Source organism: Somniosus microcephalus, chromosome 32, assembly GCF_052327205.1.
Source record: "Somniosus microcephalus isolate GS21.2 chromosome 32, FLI_Smic_1.0, whole genome shotgun sequence".
In the NCBI taxonomy this organism is placed as follows: Eukaryota; Metazoa; Chordata; class Chondrichthyes; order Squaliformes; family Somniosidae; genus Somniosus; species Somniosus microcephalus.
The window spans coordinates 31,991,887-32,012,465 of NC_141018.1; the positions used below are offsets into that span (position 1 = coordinate 31,991,887).

The following is a 20,579-nucleotide window of genomic DNA, read 5'->3' on the forward strand; positions in this document are numbered from 1 at the left end:
TACGACTCCCCAGGAGGTGCCTGGCGTACACTTCGTTCACTGGGCGCGTGTACTGGTCCTTGAGGAGCTTGATAGCGTCCGCGTACGAGGTCGCGTCTTGGATGACCGAGTACACTCGGTGGTTCACTTTGGAGGTCAGGACATCCAGTTTGTCCTCGTCCGATTTGATTGCTTCGGAGGCGGTCAGGAATTTTTCGAAACACTTAAGCCAGTGAGTAAACTTGGTGGATGAGTCCGCCTCCCGATGATCTAAGTCCAGGCATGCTGGTGTGAGGATCTTCTCCATTATAAAAATGTTGTTAATAAAATTGATGCGCTATCAATTACTCATAAAAGACTGAGAGTTAGAAGAGTAACGAAAGGCTTTTATTAACAACAGAATGGAGGTCTGCCTCGAGTGGTCGACCGGTCCAGGATACCAAGGGCTGGGGAGCAGTCACCTTTATACTAGGACCTGTGGGAGGAGTCAGCCGAGGCATGTCCAGGCATGTACACAGTGGAATACAAACAGGACAAACAGGAATACAAACAGTGGTTTACCACAATAGGTTTCTTGGATATTATCTAAATTCAATTTATGATTTCAGATTGTTATAATTGTCTCAAGCTCATTTTCAATTTCTTTAAAAATTAGATTTTTGGGTATCTTTTGGGTAAGATACTAAATGTGTGTTCTCACTCATGTAGGGGACCTTAAGCAAAGTGGTGGTTAGCTGGATAACATTCATGGTGTCTGCATTTTAGGAATGCAGGCATTGTATCACACGTTAATTTACCTTCAAGTAATAGACCCAACCTGAATTTCCCATATTGAGAAGTTGCTGGTATTTTAGTTTGACTAATTGTCTTAATACTGAAAAAATCTGTGATCCATTTAAGATTCTGAATGAGGAAATCTCACAACCAGTGCAATCAAATGAGTACAAAACAGACTGAGCTGTACCCCTGTGGAACAGCAATCAGTAAAGCAAATAGAATGCAGAACTATATACAGTAGCAAAAAGAGTGGAGTACAAATCTGAGAAAGTTACGTCAATCCAGACCTCGAGCACTGTGTCCAGTTCTAATCTACAAGGGGCATTTCAGACAAGAGCCAAAGGGCTAATCCCAAGGGATAGAGAACTGAGATATGAAAAAGACAGGAGAAACTTGGCTTTTCATTCTTCAAAAGAGGCAACTGAGAGGTGACCTAAGATAGTAAACAGTATGGAAAAGGGAAATCTGGAAATTTAAGTCAAACTAAACCAGGACTACACTAGTAAAAGACAAGTTTAGGTCAATTTTCAGGAAGTTCTTCACTCAAAATGGAGGTGAATAAGAAGAAAAGGAATTAAAATAAGACCTGAAATCATTTAGGAAACAAATGGATGATGTGATGGGCCGACTGCAGGGTCTTTCTGGATGGATAAGGCAAATGGCCTTTGTCATCCATATTTCTTTTGCGATTAACTTGAATTTACTTGATTTGCATTATTGATTGAAGCCCTGGCGCGTGGAAAAGGGGAAATTGAAGGACCTAACGACAGCCAAGAGAATCCTTAACCCAGAGTGCGTCAGCGTCTGTTTTATTTCAGAGGGTGCATTTCAGTTTAAACCTTCCAGTCCGGTTGAGCTTAGTAATCAGAGGCAAGTTCTCTTAGCAGCAGCCACTAACCAAAAATAATCACAACAGGAAAGGATGGGGGTGGGGGCAATGATTAAAAAGTTTAATTTGCATTACAAGGTGCATGCTGATGATTTGACTACCTTACAATGTGTTTGCAGCTTAATTGAAACTTGCTGCTCAAGTTGAAAGCCAGCTTGTGCATTTTTTTCGCCAGATGCGATGTAGGTCGATCCTTAACTACTTAGGGCTGTAATTGAGGTAGTAACCTAATCTAGGACATTAATTGTAACCTAATCTAGGACATTAATTGTAACCTAATCTAGGACATTAATTGTAACCTAATATAGGACATTAATTGAAGTATTGAACTAATTTGATCTCGGACTAGAAAATAGCTGACTAATCCCTCCCCAGTATTTGCAGTAATGATTCAATTTTACACCGTAGTTTTATTTTGTTTGTGCCTATCTATGTGCCAACTGTTACTGCATTTAGTGACATTCAAACAGATTGTCAATTAGGCTGTAATTACTGCTGATGTTTGAAATACACAGTTGATTAGTGCAAGACTCTTCGTTCCGATGTTGAACCTTCATAAGATATTTGTTTTGTGACGAGTTTGTCGATCTCAGTCGGAGTGGCAATAGGGAGAACTAAAATTGGATCCGTTTCATTAGGTTAGGAAAGGTTCCTGCTCATAACTATCCAGTGTTTTTTGCTGAAATTGCATTTGCATCAATTTTGGGTATAGAAACAAAGTACATTTTATTAAAATCATATATTCATGTCTCAGGATATCCTGTAGTGCTTCACTGCCAATGAAGTGTAATCACAGCAAGGTCCCACAAACAGCACTGAGATAAATGATCAGCTAATCTGTTTGTAATGTTGGTTGAGGGATAAATGTTGTCAGGACATCAGGAGAACGTCTCTGCTCTCCGAAGAGTGACAAATATTCACCTGAGGGAGCAGACGGGGTCTTGGTTTAACATCTCCTCTGAAAGACGGCACCTCCGACAGTGCAGCACTCCCTCAGTACTGCACTTAAATGTCAGTGTGGATTATATGCTCGAGTCTGGAGTGGGATTTGAACCTCTGATCCAGAGGCACGAGTGCTACCACTGAGCCAAGGCTGACACCTTATGGATGGGATTGAGTTTTCGTCCAAACAGCCTGTCAACACTCGCTGTGTTCAACATGAAGAATGTTCAATTGGGCAAGAAACTGGAATATTGCTGACACATCTGAAAGTCCACCCCGACAAACCAAGGAGGAGAAGTTTAACATGCTTATTTTTGAACAAAACTTGCAAACTGATAAAGTAGTTACAAAATTGCAGGCTTAACTTTGTAAACTGAGACTGACGTGCATTACTATAACTGTGTCTGTTCATAGTGTACAGTTTGACATCTGGCTCCATCTTCAAACTTGACAAATTGATTTCTTCTTTGTCAAAGTAGAGGTGCCTCCTTTTGTGCAGGGGTAACATTCAGAAGACAATCCAGGGAACTTTTAGAACTAATGGTGCTGATGTGGAACAAAAGGTTAGGCAGTAAATTGAAGGCATTAAAGATCAGCGGATTTGCACTAAATCCTCTTTTTATAAGATTTTTTTTAAAGTGAAAAACCTGTCACTCCCCAGTGGCTCAATTGATAGACGGTGTGTAACTGAACTGCACAGGCCAGAGGTCCCACGTTCAATTACCAGCAATTCACAGTTGATTGCATCATGCCCCTGATCACGCAAAAAGCTGCTCACGTGATTTCCTTGTGAAGAATCTCTACGTTTTATTCTTGACATAATAAATTGTTACCTATTAACTGTTCCCTTCTGGTGGATGGTCACCATGTTATATATGCCTGCAAGGCAATTATTTTAATGCAGAATCTGTGCATTTCTGTTGCCAGTCGAATTTAGTGATACCAGAGGATAATGGTCTGAACATCCTAATAATAACATGTCCGTGTTGACTAATTTAATCGCAGTTATGCTGCCCTTGGGCTAGGGAAGGGGAAATCAGCAGGGTTTCTGCCTCCTAAATTTGCAGTCCTGACCCTTGACGGAAACTGTATGTGTGGACATCAGTCGGAGTGTGGATGGCTATGGTCCCCTCTCCCCGCAGTGAATTGTTGCTGACGCTTTCTAGGCTCGCATGAGAAATAACCACTTGGGTGATGTACCAGAAGGGGCCCAGCAGTCAAGCATCAGTATATCACACTGAATTGGTACTGGTGGCGGGGTAGGGGTGTGGGGGGGGCTAGAATATGCAGCTCGTTGTTCCATTGTTCTACAGAAAACTCTCTTTTTTAACTGGCACCTAAATATCCGGAAAAATCTCTCAACCGGCAAAATTCAGAAGTAGGTTCAGGTAAGTTTTACTATATATTAGTGGCCGTGTAACTGGGGTTCCTGGATCTGTGGCCGTGTAACCGGGGTTCCTGCACCTGTGGCCGTGTAACCGGGGTTCCTGCACCTGTGGCCGTGTAACCGGGGTTCCTGCACCTGTGGCCGTGTAACCGGGGTTCCTGCACCTGTGGCCGTGCAACCGGGGTTCCTGCACCTGTGGCCGTGCAACCGGGGTTCCTGCACCTGTGGCCGTGCAACCGGGGTTCCTGCACCTGTTGCCGTGCAACCGGGGTTCCTGCACCTGTGGCCGTGCAACCGGGGTTCCTGCACCTGTGGCCGTGCAACCGGGGTTCCTGCACCTGTGGCCGTGCAACCGGGGTTCCTGCACCTGTGGCCGTGCAACCGGGGTTCCTGCACCTGTGGCCGTGCAACCGGGGTTCCTGCACCTGTGGCCGTGCAACCGGGGTTCCTGCACCTGTGGCCGTGCAACCGGGGTTCCTGCACCTGTGGCCGTGCAACCGGGGTTCCTGCACCTGTGGCCGTGCAACCGGGGTTCCTGCACCTGTGGCCGTGCAACCGGGGTTCCTGCACCTGTGGCCGTGCAACCGGGGTTCCTGCACCTGTGGCCGTGCAACCGGGGTTCCTGCACCTGTGGCCGTGCAACCGGGGTTCCTGCACCTGTGGCCGTGCAACCGGGGTTCCTGCACCTGTGGCCGTGCAACCGGGGTTCCTGCACCTGTGGCCGTGCAACCGGGGTTCCTGCACCTGTGGCCGTGCAACCGGGGTTCCTGCACCTGTGGCCGTGCAACCGGGGTTCCTGCACCTGTGGCCGTGCAACCGGGGTTCCTGCACCTGTGGCCGTGCAACCGGGGTTCCTGCACCTGTGGCCGTGCAACCGGGGTTCCTGCACCTGTGGCCGTGCAACCGGGGTTCCTGCACCTGTGGCCGTGCAACCGGGGTTCCTGCACCTGTGGCCGTGCAACCGGGGTTCCTGCACCTGTGGCCGTGCAACCGGGGTTCCTGCACCTGTGGCCGTGCAACCGGGGTTCCTGCACCTGTGGCCGTGCAACCGGGGTTCCTGCACCTGTGGCCGTGCAACCGGGGTTCCTGCACCTGTGGCCGTGCAACCGGGGTTCCTGCACCTGTGGCCGTGCAACCGGGACGCCTGCACCTGTGGCCGTGCAACCGGGACGCCTGGATCTGTGGCCGTGCAACCGGGGTTCCTGCACCTGTGGCCGTGCAACCGGGGTTCCTGCACCTGTGGCCGTGCAACCGGGACGCCTGGATCTGTGGCCGTGCAACCGGGACTCCTGCACAAGTGCCGTGTAACCAGGGCTCTCGTACCTTGGTAAGTATACCTCTCTGTAATCCGGACTTTTTGATCAACCGGCACCATGTCGGTCCTGTCGGTGCCGGGTAAAAAAGAGTTTCCTGTAATACCTGTGGGTCCCAAGATGACCTTGCTTAAATAGGAGGGAGAGGAAGAGATTGAAAAACCGATGGGAGGAAAGCTAATATAGCAGAACACTTGAGATGACAGCAAAATTTAGTGGAGGCACCTATCCCGCTGAGTTAAGTTTAATAGTTACCCATGAATGAATCCAGATTCCATCTCTCCCAGGGAAGGAATCTTGTTTAATACAGTGAAGCTTTCCCAATAGTACTTGTGCTCACAGCCACTGTGTTTCTGTCTTCTCAGGATCCATCAGTAACTCAGCTGACAAATGCCAACCAGCAAGGTATTGATGACTTTAATCCATTCACCGAGAACTCCAGGCTGGTAAGTTTGATTTGTGCACTGTTAATATTCGTTCTTCCTGCTTAGCCAGAAAGCGAACTTTAGTAGTGCTCCTTATTTCTAGTTCAGGTGTAGTGCAAGCTATATATGTGCCAAAACCTGCAGCTGTGCTATGTGGGTAAATCGGAGTTGAGAAGAAAGCGATTATTTACCTACATTCTGTGCCTGGGGTGTTTTTTGGCTGCAAGCCTGAGTTTTTTGATCTTAGCTGGGTGTAAGGAACAGATCCAGGAAAGTTGCAGTGTTTCCTCATCAAGGTGGATGGGCTGTTGGATGATGAGTAACTGGGGGTGGCGTTGAACACAGCCCAGCAGGCAGTTTGAGCTCATTGTAATTTGCTAGTTAAACTTGTTCAAAAGTTGCTTGTAATGTATAACTTGTGTAATCCACTGTAAGTTCCTCCTTAAAAAGATCTTGGTGTGTAAATGATTAACGTGTCAGAACTTTTATTTTGACTCTGTACATATAGTTGGTAAGAAGATCTATATTAATTACAAAATATTTTCGAAGTAGTTTTGAATATTTTGAAACTTGGTTTAGTGGCAGTTTCACTTTAAATGCTCATCTTATAGTTTGGTCTAATGCAATAGTGGAACTAATATAAAATGTTACAAAACATACCTTTTAAAAATAGCTACGCTGGATTTTGTAAATTATGTGGGGAAATAATAGGGTTTGGCAAGCTTACTAACGTGAATAGTAGTCAGCAGGGTCCTTAGTAGCTACTGGAGACTAACATAAAAAGAAGTAGGAGCAGGAGTAGGCCATACGGCCCCTTGGGCCTGCTCCGCCATTCAATAGGATCATGGCTGATCCGAATCTAGACTCACGTCCACTTCCCTGCCCTCTCCCCGTAACCCCTAATTCCCTTATCTGCTAGGAAACTGTCTATCTCCATTTTAAATTTATTTAATGTTGCAGCTTCCACAGCTCTCTGGGGTAGCAAATTCCATAGATTTACTACCCTCTGAGTGAAGAAGTTTCTCCTCATCTCAGTTTTGAAAATGCAGCCCCTTATTCTTAGATTCTGCCCCCTAGTTCTAGTCTCACCCATCAGTGGAAACATCCTCCCCCGCATCCACCCGATCAAGCCCCCTCACAATCTTTTATGTTTCGATAAGATCGCCTGTCATTCTTCTGAACTCCAATGAGTAGAGTCCCAACCTACTCAACCTTTCCTCATACGTCAACCCCCTCATCTCCGGGATCAACCGAGTGAACCTTCTCTGAACCGCCTCAAGAGCAAGTATATCTTTTCTTAAATATGGAAACCAAAACTGCACGCAGTATTCCAGGTGTGGCCTCACCAATACCCTGTATAACTGCAGCAAGACTTCCCTGTTTTTATACTCCATCCCCCTTGCAATAAAAGCCAAGCTTCCATTGGCCTTCCTGATCACCTGCTGCACCTGCATACTAACCTTCTGTGTTTCATGCACCAGGACCCCCAGATCCCTTTGTACTGTAGCACTTTGCAGTTTCTCTCCATTTAGATCTAGTGAAGAATCCCCAGGTTATTTTAGATCTGTTATTCAGGCATTCCCAGCAGTTAGTGAATACAAGTTCATTTTTACCTTGCTAATTTCCTGCTCCCCTCCTCACTAGAAGGTGTTGATTCCTTACTGGAGCACCTGTTGACCTGCGCTACCTCACCCAAGTAGGCTTGAGGGTGGGGTACAAACACAGCTCAGCCTGACGGTCGTCGCCTGAGATCTATGTGCTTCCAACTTGGATCACTGGATAGGGATCAAGAATGGGAATGTTCTTTTTCCTTTCCAGGGCACTGAAGCCAGTTATAGCACTCCTGTCACCCACTCTGGTTTAAGATCAGTTAACTTAGTTCAGGCAGGAGATTGGACCTGATCAACTTGTTCCTCCGTTTTATATTAACATCATCTAAGATATAGACTTAAATAAGAATATGTTTGCTATAAGAAATAAGAGCAGGAGTCGGCCATTTGGCCCTTCGAGCCTGCTTCGCCATTCAGTAAGATCATGGCTGATCTTCTGCCTCAACTCCACCTTTCCTGCACTCTCCCCATATCCCTTGGTTCCCTTAATTTCCAAAAATCTATCCATCTCTGTCTTGAATATACTCGACTGAGCATCCACAGCCCTCTGGGGTAGAGAATTCCAACGATTCACAACAGTCTGAGTGAAGAAATTTCTGTTATGTTACTTTGCGATATAACTTGAAAAGGGCTCCCTTAGTTGAGCATGCACTGTAATTATCGAAGCTGGATATTGCTGATATGCAAATAACTTAACCCAGTTAAGACTGATACTGTAATTCTGACCTAAATGTTTGAAACCAATATATTCTGTTCACTGATTATTGACAATGGTCATATCCTTGTCTATATAGAATGATGTAATAAAGTAATTATTAGTTGTACATAAAAACGTTGATGTCTTTGGGATAAGCCAAGAATGGAATGGGTTCTTTCAATTGAGTCGGTTTATGTAGGACACCTGAATAGCCAAATTAGGCATCACAGATTAAAAATCCATTATTCTTGGATAACGGGCCAGTCTGCATATGGATTTTGTACAAATCGTGGATTCAATAATAAAACCAGAACACTTTATGAACTCTGTCTTTCACAATAGATGAGCAAGAAAGAAATTATCTACTAAATTGACATTTTTGGTTGCAAATCTGTACAGCAATGAATTCAGAATTCAAACCTATTTCAGTAGCACTTTAATTTGAATAAGACATTAGATGAAGGCTCTGTCTACCTGTTTCATTTGGTTCAGGTGGGCATTACATGTCATGGCAGCATCCGAAGGAAAGCAACACATTCACCTGCTGTCTTGGCCAACATTCCCCCCTCCGCCAACAGCACCAAAAATACACATTAGCAGTTTATTCACCTCCTAGCTGCTTGTAGGATGTTGCTGATGCAGATTGGCTACTGTTTTTGTTTATAAACACTCATTGCACTTCAAAAGTAATCCATTACGTGCAGATGTGATAAGGCGTGATATAAATGTAAGTGTTATATGTTGTACATTTTATATTCTCAAATGACCCCGATTGCTGGTTGGAGGATCGGTGCTTGGGCCCCAGCTATTCACAATCTATATCAATGATTTGGATGAGGGGACTAAATGTAACATTTCCAAATTTGCTGATGATACAAAGCTAGGTGGCAGTGTCAGTTGTGAAGAGGATGTGAAGAGGCTTCAAGGGGATCTCGACAGGCTCAGTGAGTGGGCGAGAACATGGCAGATGGAATATAATGTGGATAAATGTGTAGTTATCCACTTTGGTAGAAAAAACAGAAAGGCAGAGTATTTCCTAAATGGTGAAAGATTGGGGAATTCAGATGCTCAAAGGGACCTGGGTGTCCTTGTACATGAGTCACTGAAAGTGAATGTGCAGGTGCAGCAAGCCATTAGGAAGGCAAATGGTATGCTGGCCTTCATTACAAGAGGATTTGAGTACAGGAGTAAAGAAGTCTTACTCCAATTATATAGGGCCTTGGTGAGACCACACCTGGAGTACTGTGTACAATTTTGGTCTCCTTACCTAAGGAAGGATATACTTGCCATAGAGGGAGTGCAACGAAGGTTCACGAGATTGATTCCTGGGATGGCGGGACTGTCATATGAGAAGAAATTGAGTAAACTAGGCCTGTATTCTCTTGAATTCAGAAGAATGAGAGGGGATCTCATTGAAGCATACAAAATTATTATAGGGCTTGATAGGGTGGATGCTGGGAGAATGTTTCCCTTGGCTGGGGAGTCTAGAACCAGTGGCCACAGTCTCAGGATAAAGGGTAGGCCATTCAGGACTGAGATGAGAAGACATTTCTTCACAGAGGGTGGTGAATCTTTGGAATTCTCTACCCCAGAGGGCTGTGGAGGCTCAGTCATTGGGTATATTCAAAACAGAAGTCGGTCGATTTCTGACTAGTAAGGGCATCAAGGGATATGGCGATAGGGTCGGTGAATGGAGTTGATGCAGAAGATCAGCCATGATCTCATTGAATGGCGGAGCAGGCTCGAATGGCCTATTCCTCCTATTTCTTATGTTCTTATGATTCCCAGTGCATCTGTGTGGAGAGGGGCCGTAGCTCCTTAATTCAAAATTAGCACTTTAGTTTGTTTCTAACGTGATTTTGTTTCCTTTTAGACACCTTCTGAAACAGCTACCAAAGTGCCAGCTGGACCGAAGACGACGCCTTCTCAGCCAGCAATATTGCAGCCTACAGTGGAACCCAGTCCTCAGGTATGGAATGATGATTCAACATTATACAAATCCATTGAGCAGTTAGCACTCTGGAGTATTACAGTAAAAGCAAAGCCTTGTAGAAACCAACTTGCTTCAGTTCCCATCGGTGCGTCAGAAGGTTGCAAGTTCACGCTCCACTACAGATGAGCACACTGCAGTATTGAGGGAGTGCTGCATTGTCGACGGAGCCATCTTTCAGATGAGACGTCAAACCGAGACGCTATTTGTCTGCCCAGGTGGATGTAAAACATCCCATGGCACTAATTGGGGAGCTGGAAGTTGAACCCTCACTAATGTTCCTCTCTTAACCAACACCACCAAAAACTGGTTGTCTCATTTGCCATTTCTAAGCAAATTGGCTGCCGTGTTTGCTTACATAAGTGACTGCATCTCAGTTAGTTGTAATGCTCTGGGACATTCTGAGGATGCGATGAGGTGCTGTATAAATGCAATTTTGTTCTTTTTTTTTTTAATTGTCTATGTAGTCAGTCACAGATAATGTGGACATCTAAAATCTGACTTCATCATTTTATGAACCTTCTGAAATAAAGTTTCTTCACCTTCTTTCCTCACCTCACCTTGTTTTCTTACCTTACAGATTGACTTGATCAGCAATTAATATAGCTGATACAATGTTTTATATTTTGTATAGAATTTTAAGAGCAATAAAAAGTTTTACCCTGGGCCCGCCGTCTACAATTTCCCAGATTTGAGAGGTTGAGTAGGCAAGTTGTTTTCAAGCCTTTGCCAGTGACTGGCTGTAATTCGGCACCTTGTGTGGCAACAGCCTGATGTAACTTTGGCACTTCCTCAGAGTGGAAAAATGGCAGTCTACTCTTGAAAACTCTCTATGCAGGAAATCAGTCCTCTGAGCTCACTGACCACTCCATGATGCAGCATATTGCAAGGACAGAATCTATTTGGTTAGAGTTAAGAAATAATAGAGGTGCCATTACACTACTAGGGGTATTCTATAGGCCACCAACTAGTGGGAAAGATATATAGAGGAGCAAATTTGCAGGGAAATTACAGAGAGGTACAAGAACTATAGAGTAATAATAATGGGAGATTTCAATTATCCTGGTATAGACTGGGATAGTAATAGTGTAAAGGGCAGAGAGGGGGAAGAATTTCTGAAGTGTGTGTGTTCAGGAGAACTTTCTTGATCTTTCTCATTGGGCCAGAAATGTACTGGAGGCATTGCTGGATCTGGTTCTGGGGAATGAGGTAGGTCAAGTGGAGCAAGTGTCAGTAGGGCAACATTTAGGGAACAGTGATCATAGTATCATAAGGTTTAGATTAGCTATGGAAAAGGACAGGGAGCAATCTAGAGTAAAAATACATAATTGGAGGAAGGCAAATTTCAGTGAGTTGAGAACGGATCTGCCTGGGTAAATTGGAATCAAAGATTGGCAGGCAAAACTGTAATCGAACAATGGGCTGCCTTTAAAGAGGAGATGGTTCGGGTACAGTCGAGGTACATTCCCACGAGGGGAAAAGGTAGGACAACTAAAGCTAGATGTCCCAGGATGACAAGAGATAGAGAGTAAGATGAAGCATAAAAAGAGCGCGTATGACAGATGTAAGGTTGAGAATATAAGTGAGAATCAGGCTAAATATAGAAAGTTCAGAGGGAAAGTGAAAAAGAAAAATAAGAGGGGCAAAGAGAGGCTATGAGAATAGATTGGCAGCTAACAAAAGGAAATCCAAAAGTCTTCTATAGGCGTATAAATAATTGGGTAATAAGAGGAGGGGAGGGGCCAATTAGGGACCAAAAAGAAGACCTACGCATGGAGGCAGAGGGCATGGCTGAGGTACTAAATGAGTACTTTGCATCTGTCTTCACCAAGGAAGAAGATGCTGTCAAAGTCATAGTGAAAGAGGAGGTAGTGGAGAAATTGGATGAGATAAAAATTGATAGAGGAGGTACGAGAAAGGCTGTTTGTACTTAGTTGATAAGTCACCAGGACCGGCTGGGGTGCATCTAGGATGCGGAGGTACTGGCCATAACCTTCCATTCCTCCTTAGGTACGGGGGTGGTGCCAGAGGACTGGAGAATTGCAAATGTTACACCCTTGTTCAAAAAAGGGTGTCCGGATAAACCCAGCAACTACAGGCCAGCCAGTTTAACCTCGGTAGTGGGGAAGCTTTTAGAAATGATAATCGGGGTCAAAGTTAAGTCACTTGGACAAGTGTGGATTAATTAAGGAAAGCCAGCACAGATTTGTTAAAGGCAAATTGTGTTTAACTAACTTGATCGAGTTTTTTGATGAGGTAACAGAGAGGGTTGATGAGGGCAATGCGGTTGACGTGGTGTATGTGGATTTCCAAAAGGTGTTTGATAAAGTGCCACATAATAGGCTTGCCAGCAAAGATGAAGAACATGGAATGACAGTGGCAGCATGGATACGAAATTGGCTTAAGTGACAGGAAACAGTAGTGGTGAACGGTTGTTTTTCAGACTAGAGGAAGGTATACAGTGGTGTTCCCCAGGGGTCAGTACTAGGACCACTGCTTTTCTTGATGTATATTAATGACTTGGATTTGGGAGTACGGGGCACAATTTAAAAATTTGCGGATGACACAAACCTTGGAAGTATAGTGAACAGTGATGAGGATAGTGATGGACTTCAAGGGGGCATAGACAGGCTGGTGAAATGGGTGGACACGTGGCAGATGAAATTTAACGCAGAAAAGTGTGAAGTGATACCTTTTGGTAGGAAGAATGAGGAGAGGCAATATAAACTAAAGGGTACAATTCTAAAGGAGGTGCATGAACAGAGACCTGGGGGTATATGTGCACAAATCATTGAAGGTGGTAAGGCAGGTTGAGAAAGCAGTTAAAAAGCATACCGCATCCTGGGCTTCATAAATAGAGGCATAGAGTACAAAAGCAAGGAAGTTATGATGAACCTTTATAAAACACTGGTTCGGCCACAACTGGAGTATTGTTTCCAATTCTGGGCACCGCACTTTAGGAAGGATGTGAAAGCCTTCGAGAGGGTGCAGAAAAGATTTACGAGAATGATTCTAGGGATGAGGGATCTCAGCTACGTGGATAGACTGGAGAAGCTGGGGTTGTTCTCCTTAGAGCAGAGGTATTCAAAATCATGAGGGGTCTAGACAGAGCAGATAGAGGGAAACTGTTGCCATTGGCAGAAGGGTTGGGAACTAGAGGACACAGATTTAAGGTGATTGGCAAAAGAACCAAAGGCGACATGAGAAAGAAACTTTTTTACGCAGCGAGTGGTTAGGATCTGGAATGCACTGTCTGAAAGGGTGGTGGAGGCAGACTCAATCGTGGCTTTCAAAAGGGAGTTGGATAAGGACCTGAAGGGGGAAAAAAATTACAGGACTAGGGGGAAAGGGCGGGGGAGTGGGACTAGCCATTTGCAGAGAGCTGGCACAGGCTCGATGGGCCAAATGGCGGCCTCCTGTGCTGTAACCATTCTACTATCAATGTGTTGTGCCACTAGCCTGCATGTGCAATTATTTGGACTTTACACACTTTACATGAATTAGTCCAGGCTTTTGTTTGTTATAAATATGAAATTCGATCACGAAAACCTTTGAGTAGATGTGGGACAATTTTTGGTCTTTTATTTTTTTTCTCTCGTTTGGGATTGTGTTGGTCCCCTTATAGTACAATGTACAATTTACCAAGCTGAGAAGTTACCGATATCTCAGTACAATTTGGTTTCTAATCATAGAAATTTACAGCACAGAAGGAGGCCATTCGGCCCATCGTGTCTGCGCTGGCCAAAAAAGAGCTCTCCAGCCTAATCCCACTTTCCAGCTCTTGGTCCGTAGCCCGCCCTGTAGGTTACGGCACTTCAAGTGCATATCCAAGTACTTTTTAAATGATGAGGGTTTCTTCAATGTTAGTGACTGGAAAACAAATGCTTCTCCGTAGATTGGGGGCATTCGTATTATTACTTGGCTTTATCCGAAAACCTCGGGACCAGCCGTGTTTCGGTTTTCGGAAAATTTCGGATTTCGGAAGGTGGGTCGGCGGGGGTCCGCGGGGAGGTTTGTGCGGGGGTCGGGGTTGGCGGGGGTCCGCGACTTGTCCGTCGCTGCTAGCCTGGAATGCAATGAAGTTCCGCATTTCCACCAACAGGTCGTCGTGCTCGGTCGGAACAGGGGCCGGCACCGCCGCGGACTCAGAGCTCTCGTTGCTTTCGAGCCTTTGGAAGAGAGTCAGGTGGTTCCGCGGGGGGTCGTGTGCACGACTTACGCTGACCCTCTGCTCAGCGTAAGTCGTGCGCCACTCTGGTCATGTCGTGCGCACGACTTACGCTGACCGAAAAAACCTTTGGTTTTTAGAGGGTTTTGGTTTTCGGAAGTTCGGATAAAGGGTAGTCTACCTGTACCAGCGAATGAAGGTAAGGAGTTGGTTGATGTCCACAATATACAACCTGGATTTCAGGAAACGTAGAAATGCTGCATACTACACCGGCTGAAATGGCAGTGTAGTACCAAACCCAAACCGTGTAAGCTTCCTTGAAGAGGATTAGGACATCTATTTGTAATAGATACTGTGTGTGTTGATGCTGAAATACCTGTTGTAGAATGCTGCTATTCAGTCCCAAGCAACCATAACCCTGAGGATCAATGTTTCCTCAATTTTTTTTTCATGCATGGTCCCTTTAAATTTGCTGCGCGGTATCTCTTCCAACAGCAACAGCTTGTACGCGGCCTGTGCAGGACCTCCCGATTGCACGCCCATGCACCTTAGGGGGGAACGTTGCTGCAAAATTCCTCTAACAAAAGTACTTTTTGAAGTCAACATGTTTTACAGGGTCCTTTTCCAGCTTTGATGGCTTATCCTGTAGCTTCATGTATATAAGCAACTTTCATATTGATGATTACTGTTAAGTTTGTGACCCATTCCCTGGTGCCAAACCTATAGTCAAGGAGTACGGTGCATTATCGCACCCTGAATTCATCTACACAGGCAATTAGCCAGCAGCAGGGGGGTGAGTTATGAGATAGTAATTCAAAGAAGGAATATCTAATGTCATTTATAAACCACTTGAGCTTTCAATGTTGAAGCACTTTTGCAGCTGAAGTGAACTCAGTAAATTACTGTACCTGAAAAGTTAGTATGGAGTCCTGATATTTCATTTCAGAATTATTCTAAATAGTATTTTCTAAAGAATTACAGTTGCTTTTAGGTTGATGCCAGTGTTACGTATTTAATGTAGTAAAACTAGAGTCGGTCTCAAAAGTTCAGTCGTACTCCAAGTGTCTATACGGTTTACTTGGTTTCAGGGTTGTGATCCTCTTTAAACCTCCAGCTGAAAGTTAATTCTGAACTGGTACATTTTGCTTTACAGGCAGATGTAAAACTGCTAGTATGTTAACATTACCCACCCACCAGATGCATCTATCGTACTTGAAGAACCCTTCCTCTCGGCTGTATCTTTTTTTGAGGATTTGTAAAAAAAAATTTTGGCAACTTTCCCCAATTTAGGAACCCTACCATTCCTTCTCTCTATCATTTTCATTTTCAATCATTCATTCTGATAATGTGATTTCTTTTTTGCAATTGGGGGTGTATGTAGTGTGCAACCTAACTGTGTGTGATCATAACGTATCAATGACCGTACACTTCAGGCAGGAGTGCGAACTTTTGAGATGGGCCCTTTTCAGCTATTGAAGATCATGGAGATGGACTGTCTAGCTTGTATTGCAGATTCTACTGTTACAGCAGGCCAGGAAGTTTCTGACTACCTTATCCAGTCCATTGCCTACTCCAATTACCAATGCCAAGTACTCAGAGACCTGCAGGTTATTAGGGGGCGTTCCTTTCGAATATAAAGACAAGGTGAGAAGGAAGATAGGATCAGGTAGGCAAACTAGCTGCATCCCGAAAAAGGTAGATTTTTATTAAACAACATTACAAATTGGGTTACCGATGTGTGTTGTCACAGTTTTAGTATGTGTTTTTTCCTGATCAATTATCCAAAAGATACATTTCTGTGTCAAACTAGTTTGGGGAAAAAAAATAACTATCTTGGTATCCTGATGGGCTTTAAACACAGGCACCCCAAGTTCATATCTGTCTGAGAATGTAACCCAGTTTCTTCATTCAGTTTTAGTAGTTTAATGACCCTATATGTACAACTGAATAAGTGGTCAATCAAGTTGGGGGTGGGGAACCACTAAGATACTGCCTCTTCATGGGGTTTGCCATCACATTGGCCATATGGTTTCCCCCCCCCGACCCTTTCTTGCACATAGTGGCTCATTCTTGAATTGAAAAATCAGTTATTTCATTTCCGCTGTCAATATCACTTCAGTTTGTCTGTACAGCAGGAGAAAGTTTGTTTTTCGTCTTGTGTTTAATAGCTTTCAATATTCGATATATGCACAAAAATTCAACAAAAAATTTTCAAATGTCAGCGTTAGTTCTGAAAATGACTCACTTTTCCACTTTGGCTATGTTGCCGCAGTGACAGCGGCAGTATTCCCAGTTTAGATGTCTCATTGTATTGGGCCTAATGATGTAGCCTATCTCCAGTCTCCGAAGAGTGCTTCCTAATGCACCAATATGGTTCTTTAATTTCACACGTCATCATTGACTATTTTTGCTGTGAGTCTGTGTCCACCAAGAACTGGGTTGAGTTGGTAGAAGCTCATTTCATGTTGGACGCTTGCAGAGAGGGAGATTAACTTTCCATCCCATCAATTTTGGATTTTAGATTTGGACTGGAGTTCCAAAGTTGAAAAGCCAGCGTGCCACCGCACTGTGCAGCCCAGTGCTTCATCCCCCTCGCCCTACTTTGCACTGCTTGATGGAGCATTGCTTGGCAGTAGAGATCCAAGATGGCAGGGGAGGAAGAGAAAATTAGCAGAACCAGTCCTGCATTAGGGTTATATAACTGTCGGCTGGACATGGTGCCCCTGACACTGGTCTGCTAGTTGAATCACCCCATGCTTCTACCACAAGTCAAAATGTTTTGGGGAATTGGAAAATTAGAAACATGTGCCATTTTTCTGCAAAGATATTGGCTTTTGCTCTTGGTTTACATTTTGTTTATTGTACTATACAGGCCAGTGTTACAGCTGCACAGTTGGCACTGCTTCGACAGCAGGAAGAGCTAGAAAGAAAAGCTGCAGAACTAGACCGCAAGGAGCAAGAACTGAAGAATGAAACGTATAATGGTAAGGAGTTGCTAACCTGTTTAAAAGTCCTCCCTGCCTATCGCTCCTGTCCGCACCAATCTCCGTTGACTCCCTATCCCTCAGTGCATCAACTTCAAAATTCTCATCCTTGTCAATAAATTCCTCCATGGTCTTACTCTGCTTTCCTGTATAACCTCCTCTAGCCATATGCTCCTGCTCATATCATCTTCTGCCTTTCAAACTCTCATCTACTGTCCATTTTCTCTCCTGCCTTGACTGTAACAGAGCCTTCATCCATCTTGCCCTCACATTGTAGAATTCTTTCACTAAACCCCTCCCCCTTGTCCTCATGTTTCACCACCTTCAGCGGCTTGCTTAAAACCTATCTCTGTGGCCATCTCCTCTCATATGTTCCTTTTGTTATTGCTGCTCTGGTCCAACTCAGCTGAAAAGGAAGGGCTGTTTTGTAAAGTTAAAACTGCTATGTTAATCCAAGTTGTTTATAAGCATTAGGATTTGATTGAGCAGTGCAGCCTGTTGAAGCATCGATGCAAAGCACTATGAAATATTAGGAAAAGATCACTAGAGTAAACATAGATGTTGTGGCAAAAAGGATTAAAAATTGGGAAAGGACAAAAAAACAAACTAACTCCTTGAACTGTGATCATTTCCAGAAGTGATTTAATAGCCTTGCAATCCCTCCACTGTGTTGCAAGACTATTAAGCCTACACTTGGCCCTTAAAGGAGAATTATTACCTGAAGTTAAATATAATGAAAGCAGTTATCCTGAATCAGTAAGTGCATAGATATCAGAACTGAATACGGTCATGTCAGATTGAGTGCGGTCCCATGCGTTGGTTCCAAGACCGCATCAACAATTACAATGCATAAAGCTTAGCAGCTGAAAGTATGACTTATTATCAATTCTCTTTAGAACATTGAGAATTCTGTGGCAGTTTAGAATACTCTTCCCCTTTAACAAGCCTGAAAGCTTTTTTTTAAAAAAAGTTTCTTCATTCTTCCATACAGCAAAAAGAAATAACTGGCCTCCTTTACCTTCGTTCTGCCCCATCAAGCCATGCTTCTACCAGGACTTTGCAGAAGAGATCCCATCAGGCTTCCAGAGGACAGTAAAAATGCTGTACTACTTGTGGATGTGTAAGTTACAACTCTTTTATTGGTGTAAGCTAACAAATCGAGGTGCAACATAACTTGTAGTTCCTGTGATGCCTCAGTTGGTAAAAGACAAGTGAGTGAACAGTACAGGTGATGAAGATACCAATTCGCATCCTTGGTTTGCACTGAGCTAGTTGATCCAGCCTCAAGGGCTCGACAACAATATAAGTTGGTCAAATGAATTGAACTGTTTATTTAGAGAGTTTACAGAAGTTCAAGTAGAGGTTGACATAAATCGTGCTATTCATGTAGAAATGACTTATGAAATATACTGGGCGGCCTGCTGGTGGCGTTGTCCAGGGAGTGTATAAATACTCGGGCATGGGCCCAGCTTGCTCGGACATTTTGTAAACAGGAACTAGTGAAGGATAACTAGACTTCCATGTTGTGAAACAGTCGATTAAAGCCTTGTTTAATACTCTGACCAAGTGCCTGGTAGTTTTCTTATGTCAGAGGTGTTTTCTTTAAGGTTTCAGAGATGTAAAATGTGTTACGTGCCTAATTTGTCTCGTTCACACTAACAACTGCGGTGTCTGAAATCACAACGCTCATTAAACAGATATCAGGGTGTTTTGATATCCTTCGACCGCTGGGGAGATTGGCTTGCTTAGATTTTTAAATAAATAAATAGCACAGACACGGATTCTGAATTCGGGGCAGAGCTGGCCGCCTTTATTGGCAGTTGCGCGGAGTCGGTACTGAAGGATCTGCTTGTACGTACAGGTTTCAGTTTGACCAAATGCACCTTCTGGCCCAATTGTTAGCTTGCATTAGCCTGAGGCAAAGCCATTGCAATACCGAGGAGCTTCCATGATTTGTTATCTTAAATGGGTTGTATTTGAGCCTGAAAAGAAGCAAAGTCAAATAACTCTTCAGCTGTTGGTAAGATACTAGAGCCCATAATGTGTGATGAAATGATTAAGCACGTAGAGAAACATGAGTTACTCTGGACTATCCAGGATAAGTTTCTAAAAAGGCAGGACATGCCTGAGCAACCTAATAAAATTCTTTTGAAGAAACAAAGGATAGTTAAATGAAATGGTGTGGGTTTGGCTTTTCAAAAAACATTTGATAAGGTACCATGTGGGATCTGATGGTGAACAGAATGACTGGTGTATTTGAGGAGAATATGGCTACATGGAGAGAGGTGGTGGGAGGGCAGAAAGCAAAGGGTCAGAATAAAAAAAGTTCCTCAGACTGGAAAGATATACAGGAAACTCTTTTAACCAGCACCTAAATAACCGGAAATCTCTCTTAACCGGCAAAATTCAGGAGTAGGTTCAGGTAAGTTTTACTTTATATTAGTGGCCGTGTAACCGGGGTTCCCGCACCTGTGGCCGTGTAACCGGGGTTCCCGCACCTGTGGCCGTGTAACCGGGGTTCCCGCACCTGTGGCCGTGTAACCGGGGTTCCCGCACCTGTGGCCGTGTAACCGGGGTTCCCGCACCTGTGGCCGTGTAACCGGGGTTCCCGCACCTGTGGCCGTGTAACCGGGGTTCCCGCACCTGTGGCCGTGTAACCGGGGTTCCCGCACCTGTGGCCGTGTAACCGGGGTTCCCGCACCTGTGGCCGTGTAACCGGGGTTCCGCACCTGTGGCCGTGTAACCGGGGTTCCCGCACCTGTGGCCGTGTAACCGGGGTTCCCGCACCTGTGGCCGTGTAACCGGGGTTCCCGCACCTGTGGCCGTGTAACCGGGGTTCCCGCACCTGTGGCCGTGTAACCGGGGTTCCCGCACCTGTGGCCGTGTAACCGGGGTTCCCGCACCTGTGGCCGTGTAACCGGGGTTCCCGCACCTGTGGCCGTGTAACCGGGGTTCCCGCACCTTAGTAAGTATACCTCTGTAATCCAGACTTTTCCGGCACCACGCCAGTCCCGTCTGTGCCGGATAAAAGAGTTTCCTGTAGTGAGTGGCGTATTTTTAATGTCGGCATGAAAACAATGTTTAAATTTCCATTTTGGTAAAAACAGTTAATTCTAATATATATTGGGAGCACTTTTTTAATTTACTATATAGTTAAATGTCCTGGATTTGAGAATTGAAATTTGATGATACCAAATTTGGAGTCTGCCAAATTGTGAAAGAGTAGAGCAAAACCTAGCAGGATGGGCGGAAAGGTGGCAGATACAATTCAATGTAGAAAAGTATGAACTAGTATGTTAAAAGTTGGAGCAGGGAAAGGAATTGCACCTTAACTAGTAAGATTTTAAATTGAGGGACCACAGCATGCAGATACACTGGCAAAGATGAGCCATAAGAAAGTCAAACAGAATCCTTTTGG

General features: G+C 44.4%; 1 protein-coding gene across 3 annotated transcripts in view; it reads left to right on the plus strand.

Annotated features, from left to right (window-relative positions):
• scamp2 (secretory carrier membrane protein 2) overlaps positions 1–20,579 on the plus strand; it is a 46,462-nt gene that overhangs the window by 11,458 nt on the left and 14,425 nt on the right. For 2 of the 3 annotated variants that reach the window (XM_085972313.1, XM_085972312.1), the window contains exons 2-6: positions 5,653–5,733; positions 9,893–9,988; positions 15,690–15,821; positions 17,050–17,161; positions 18,153–18,281. In XM_085972313.1, coding sequence (XP_085828439.1) covers positions 5,653–5,733; positions 9,893–9,988; positions 15,690–15,821; positions 17,050–17,161; positions 18,153–18,281 — 550 coding nt within the window. The remainder of the gene's footprint in view (positions 1–5,652; positions 5,734–9,892; positions 9,989–15,689; positions 15,822–17,049; positions 17,162–18,152; positions 18,282–20,579) is intronic. The other variant, XM_085972314.1, reaches the window with a different exon arrangement.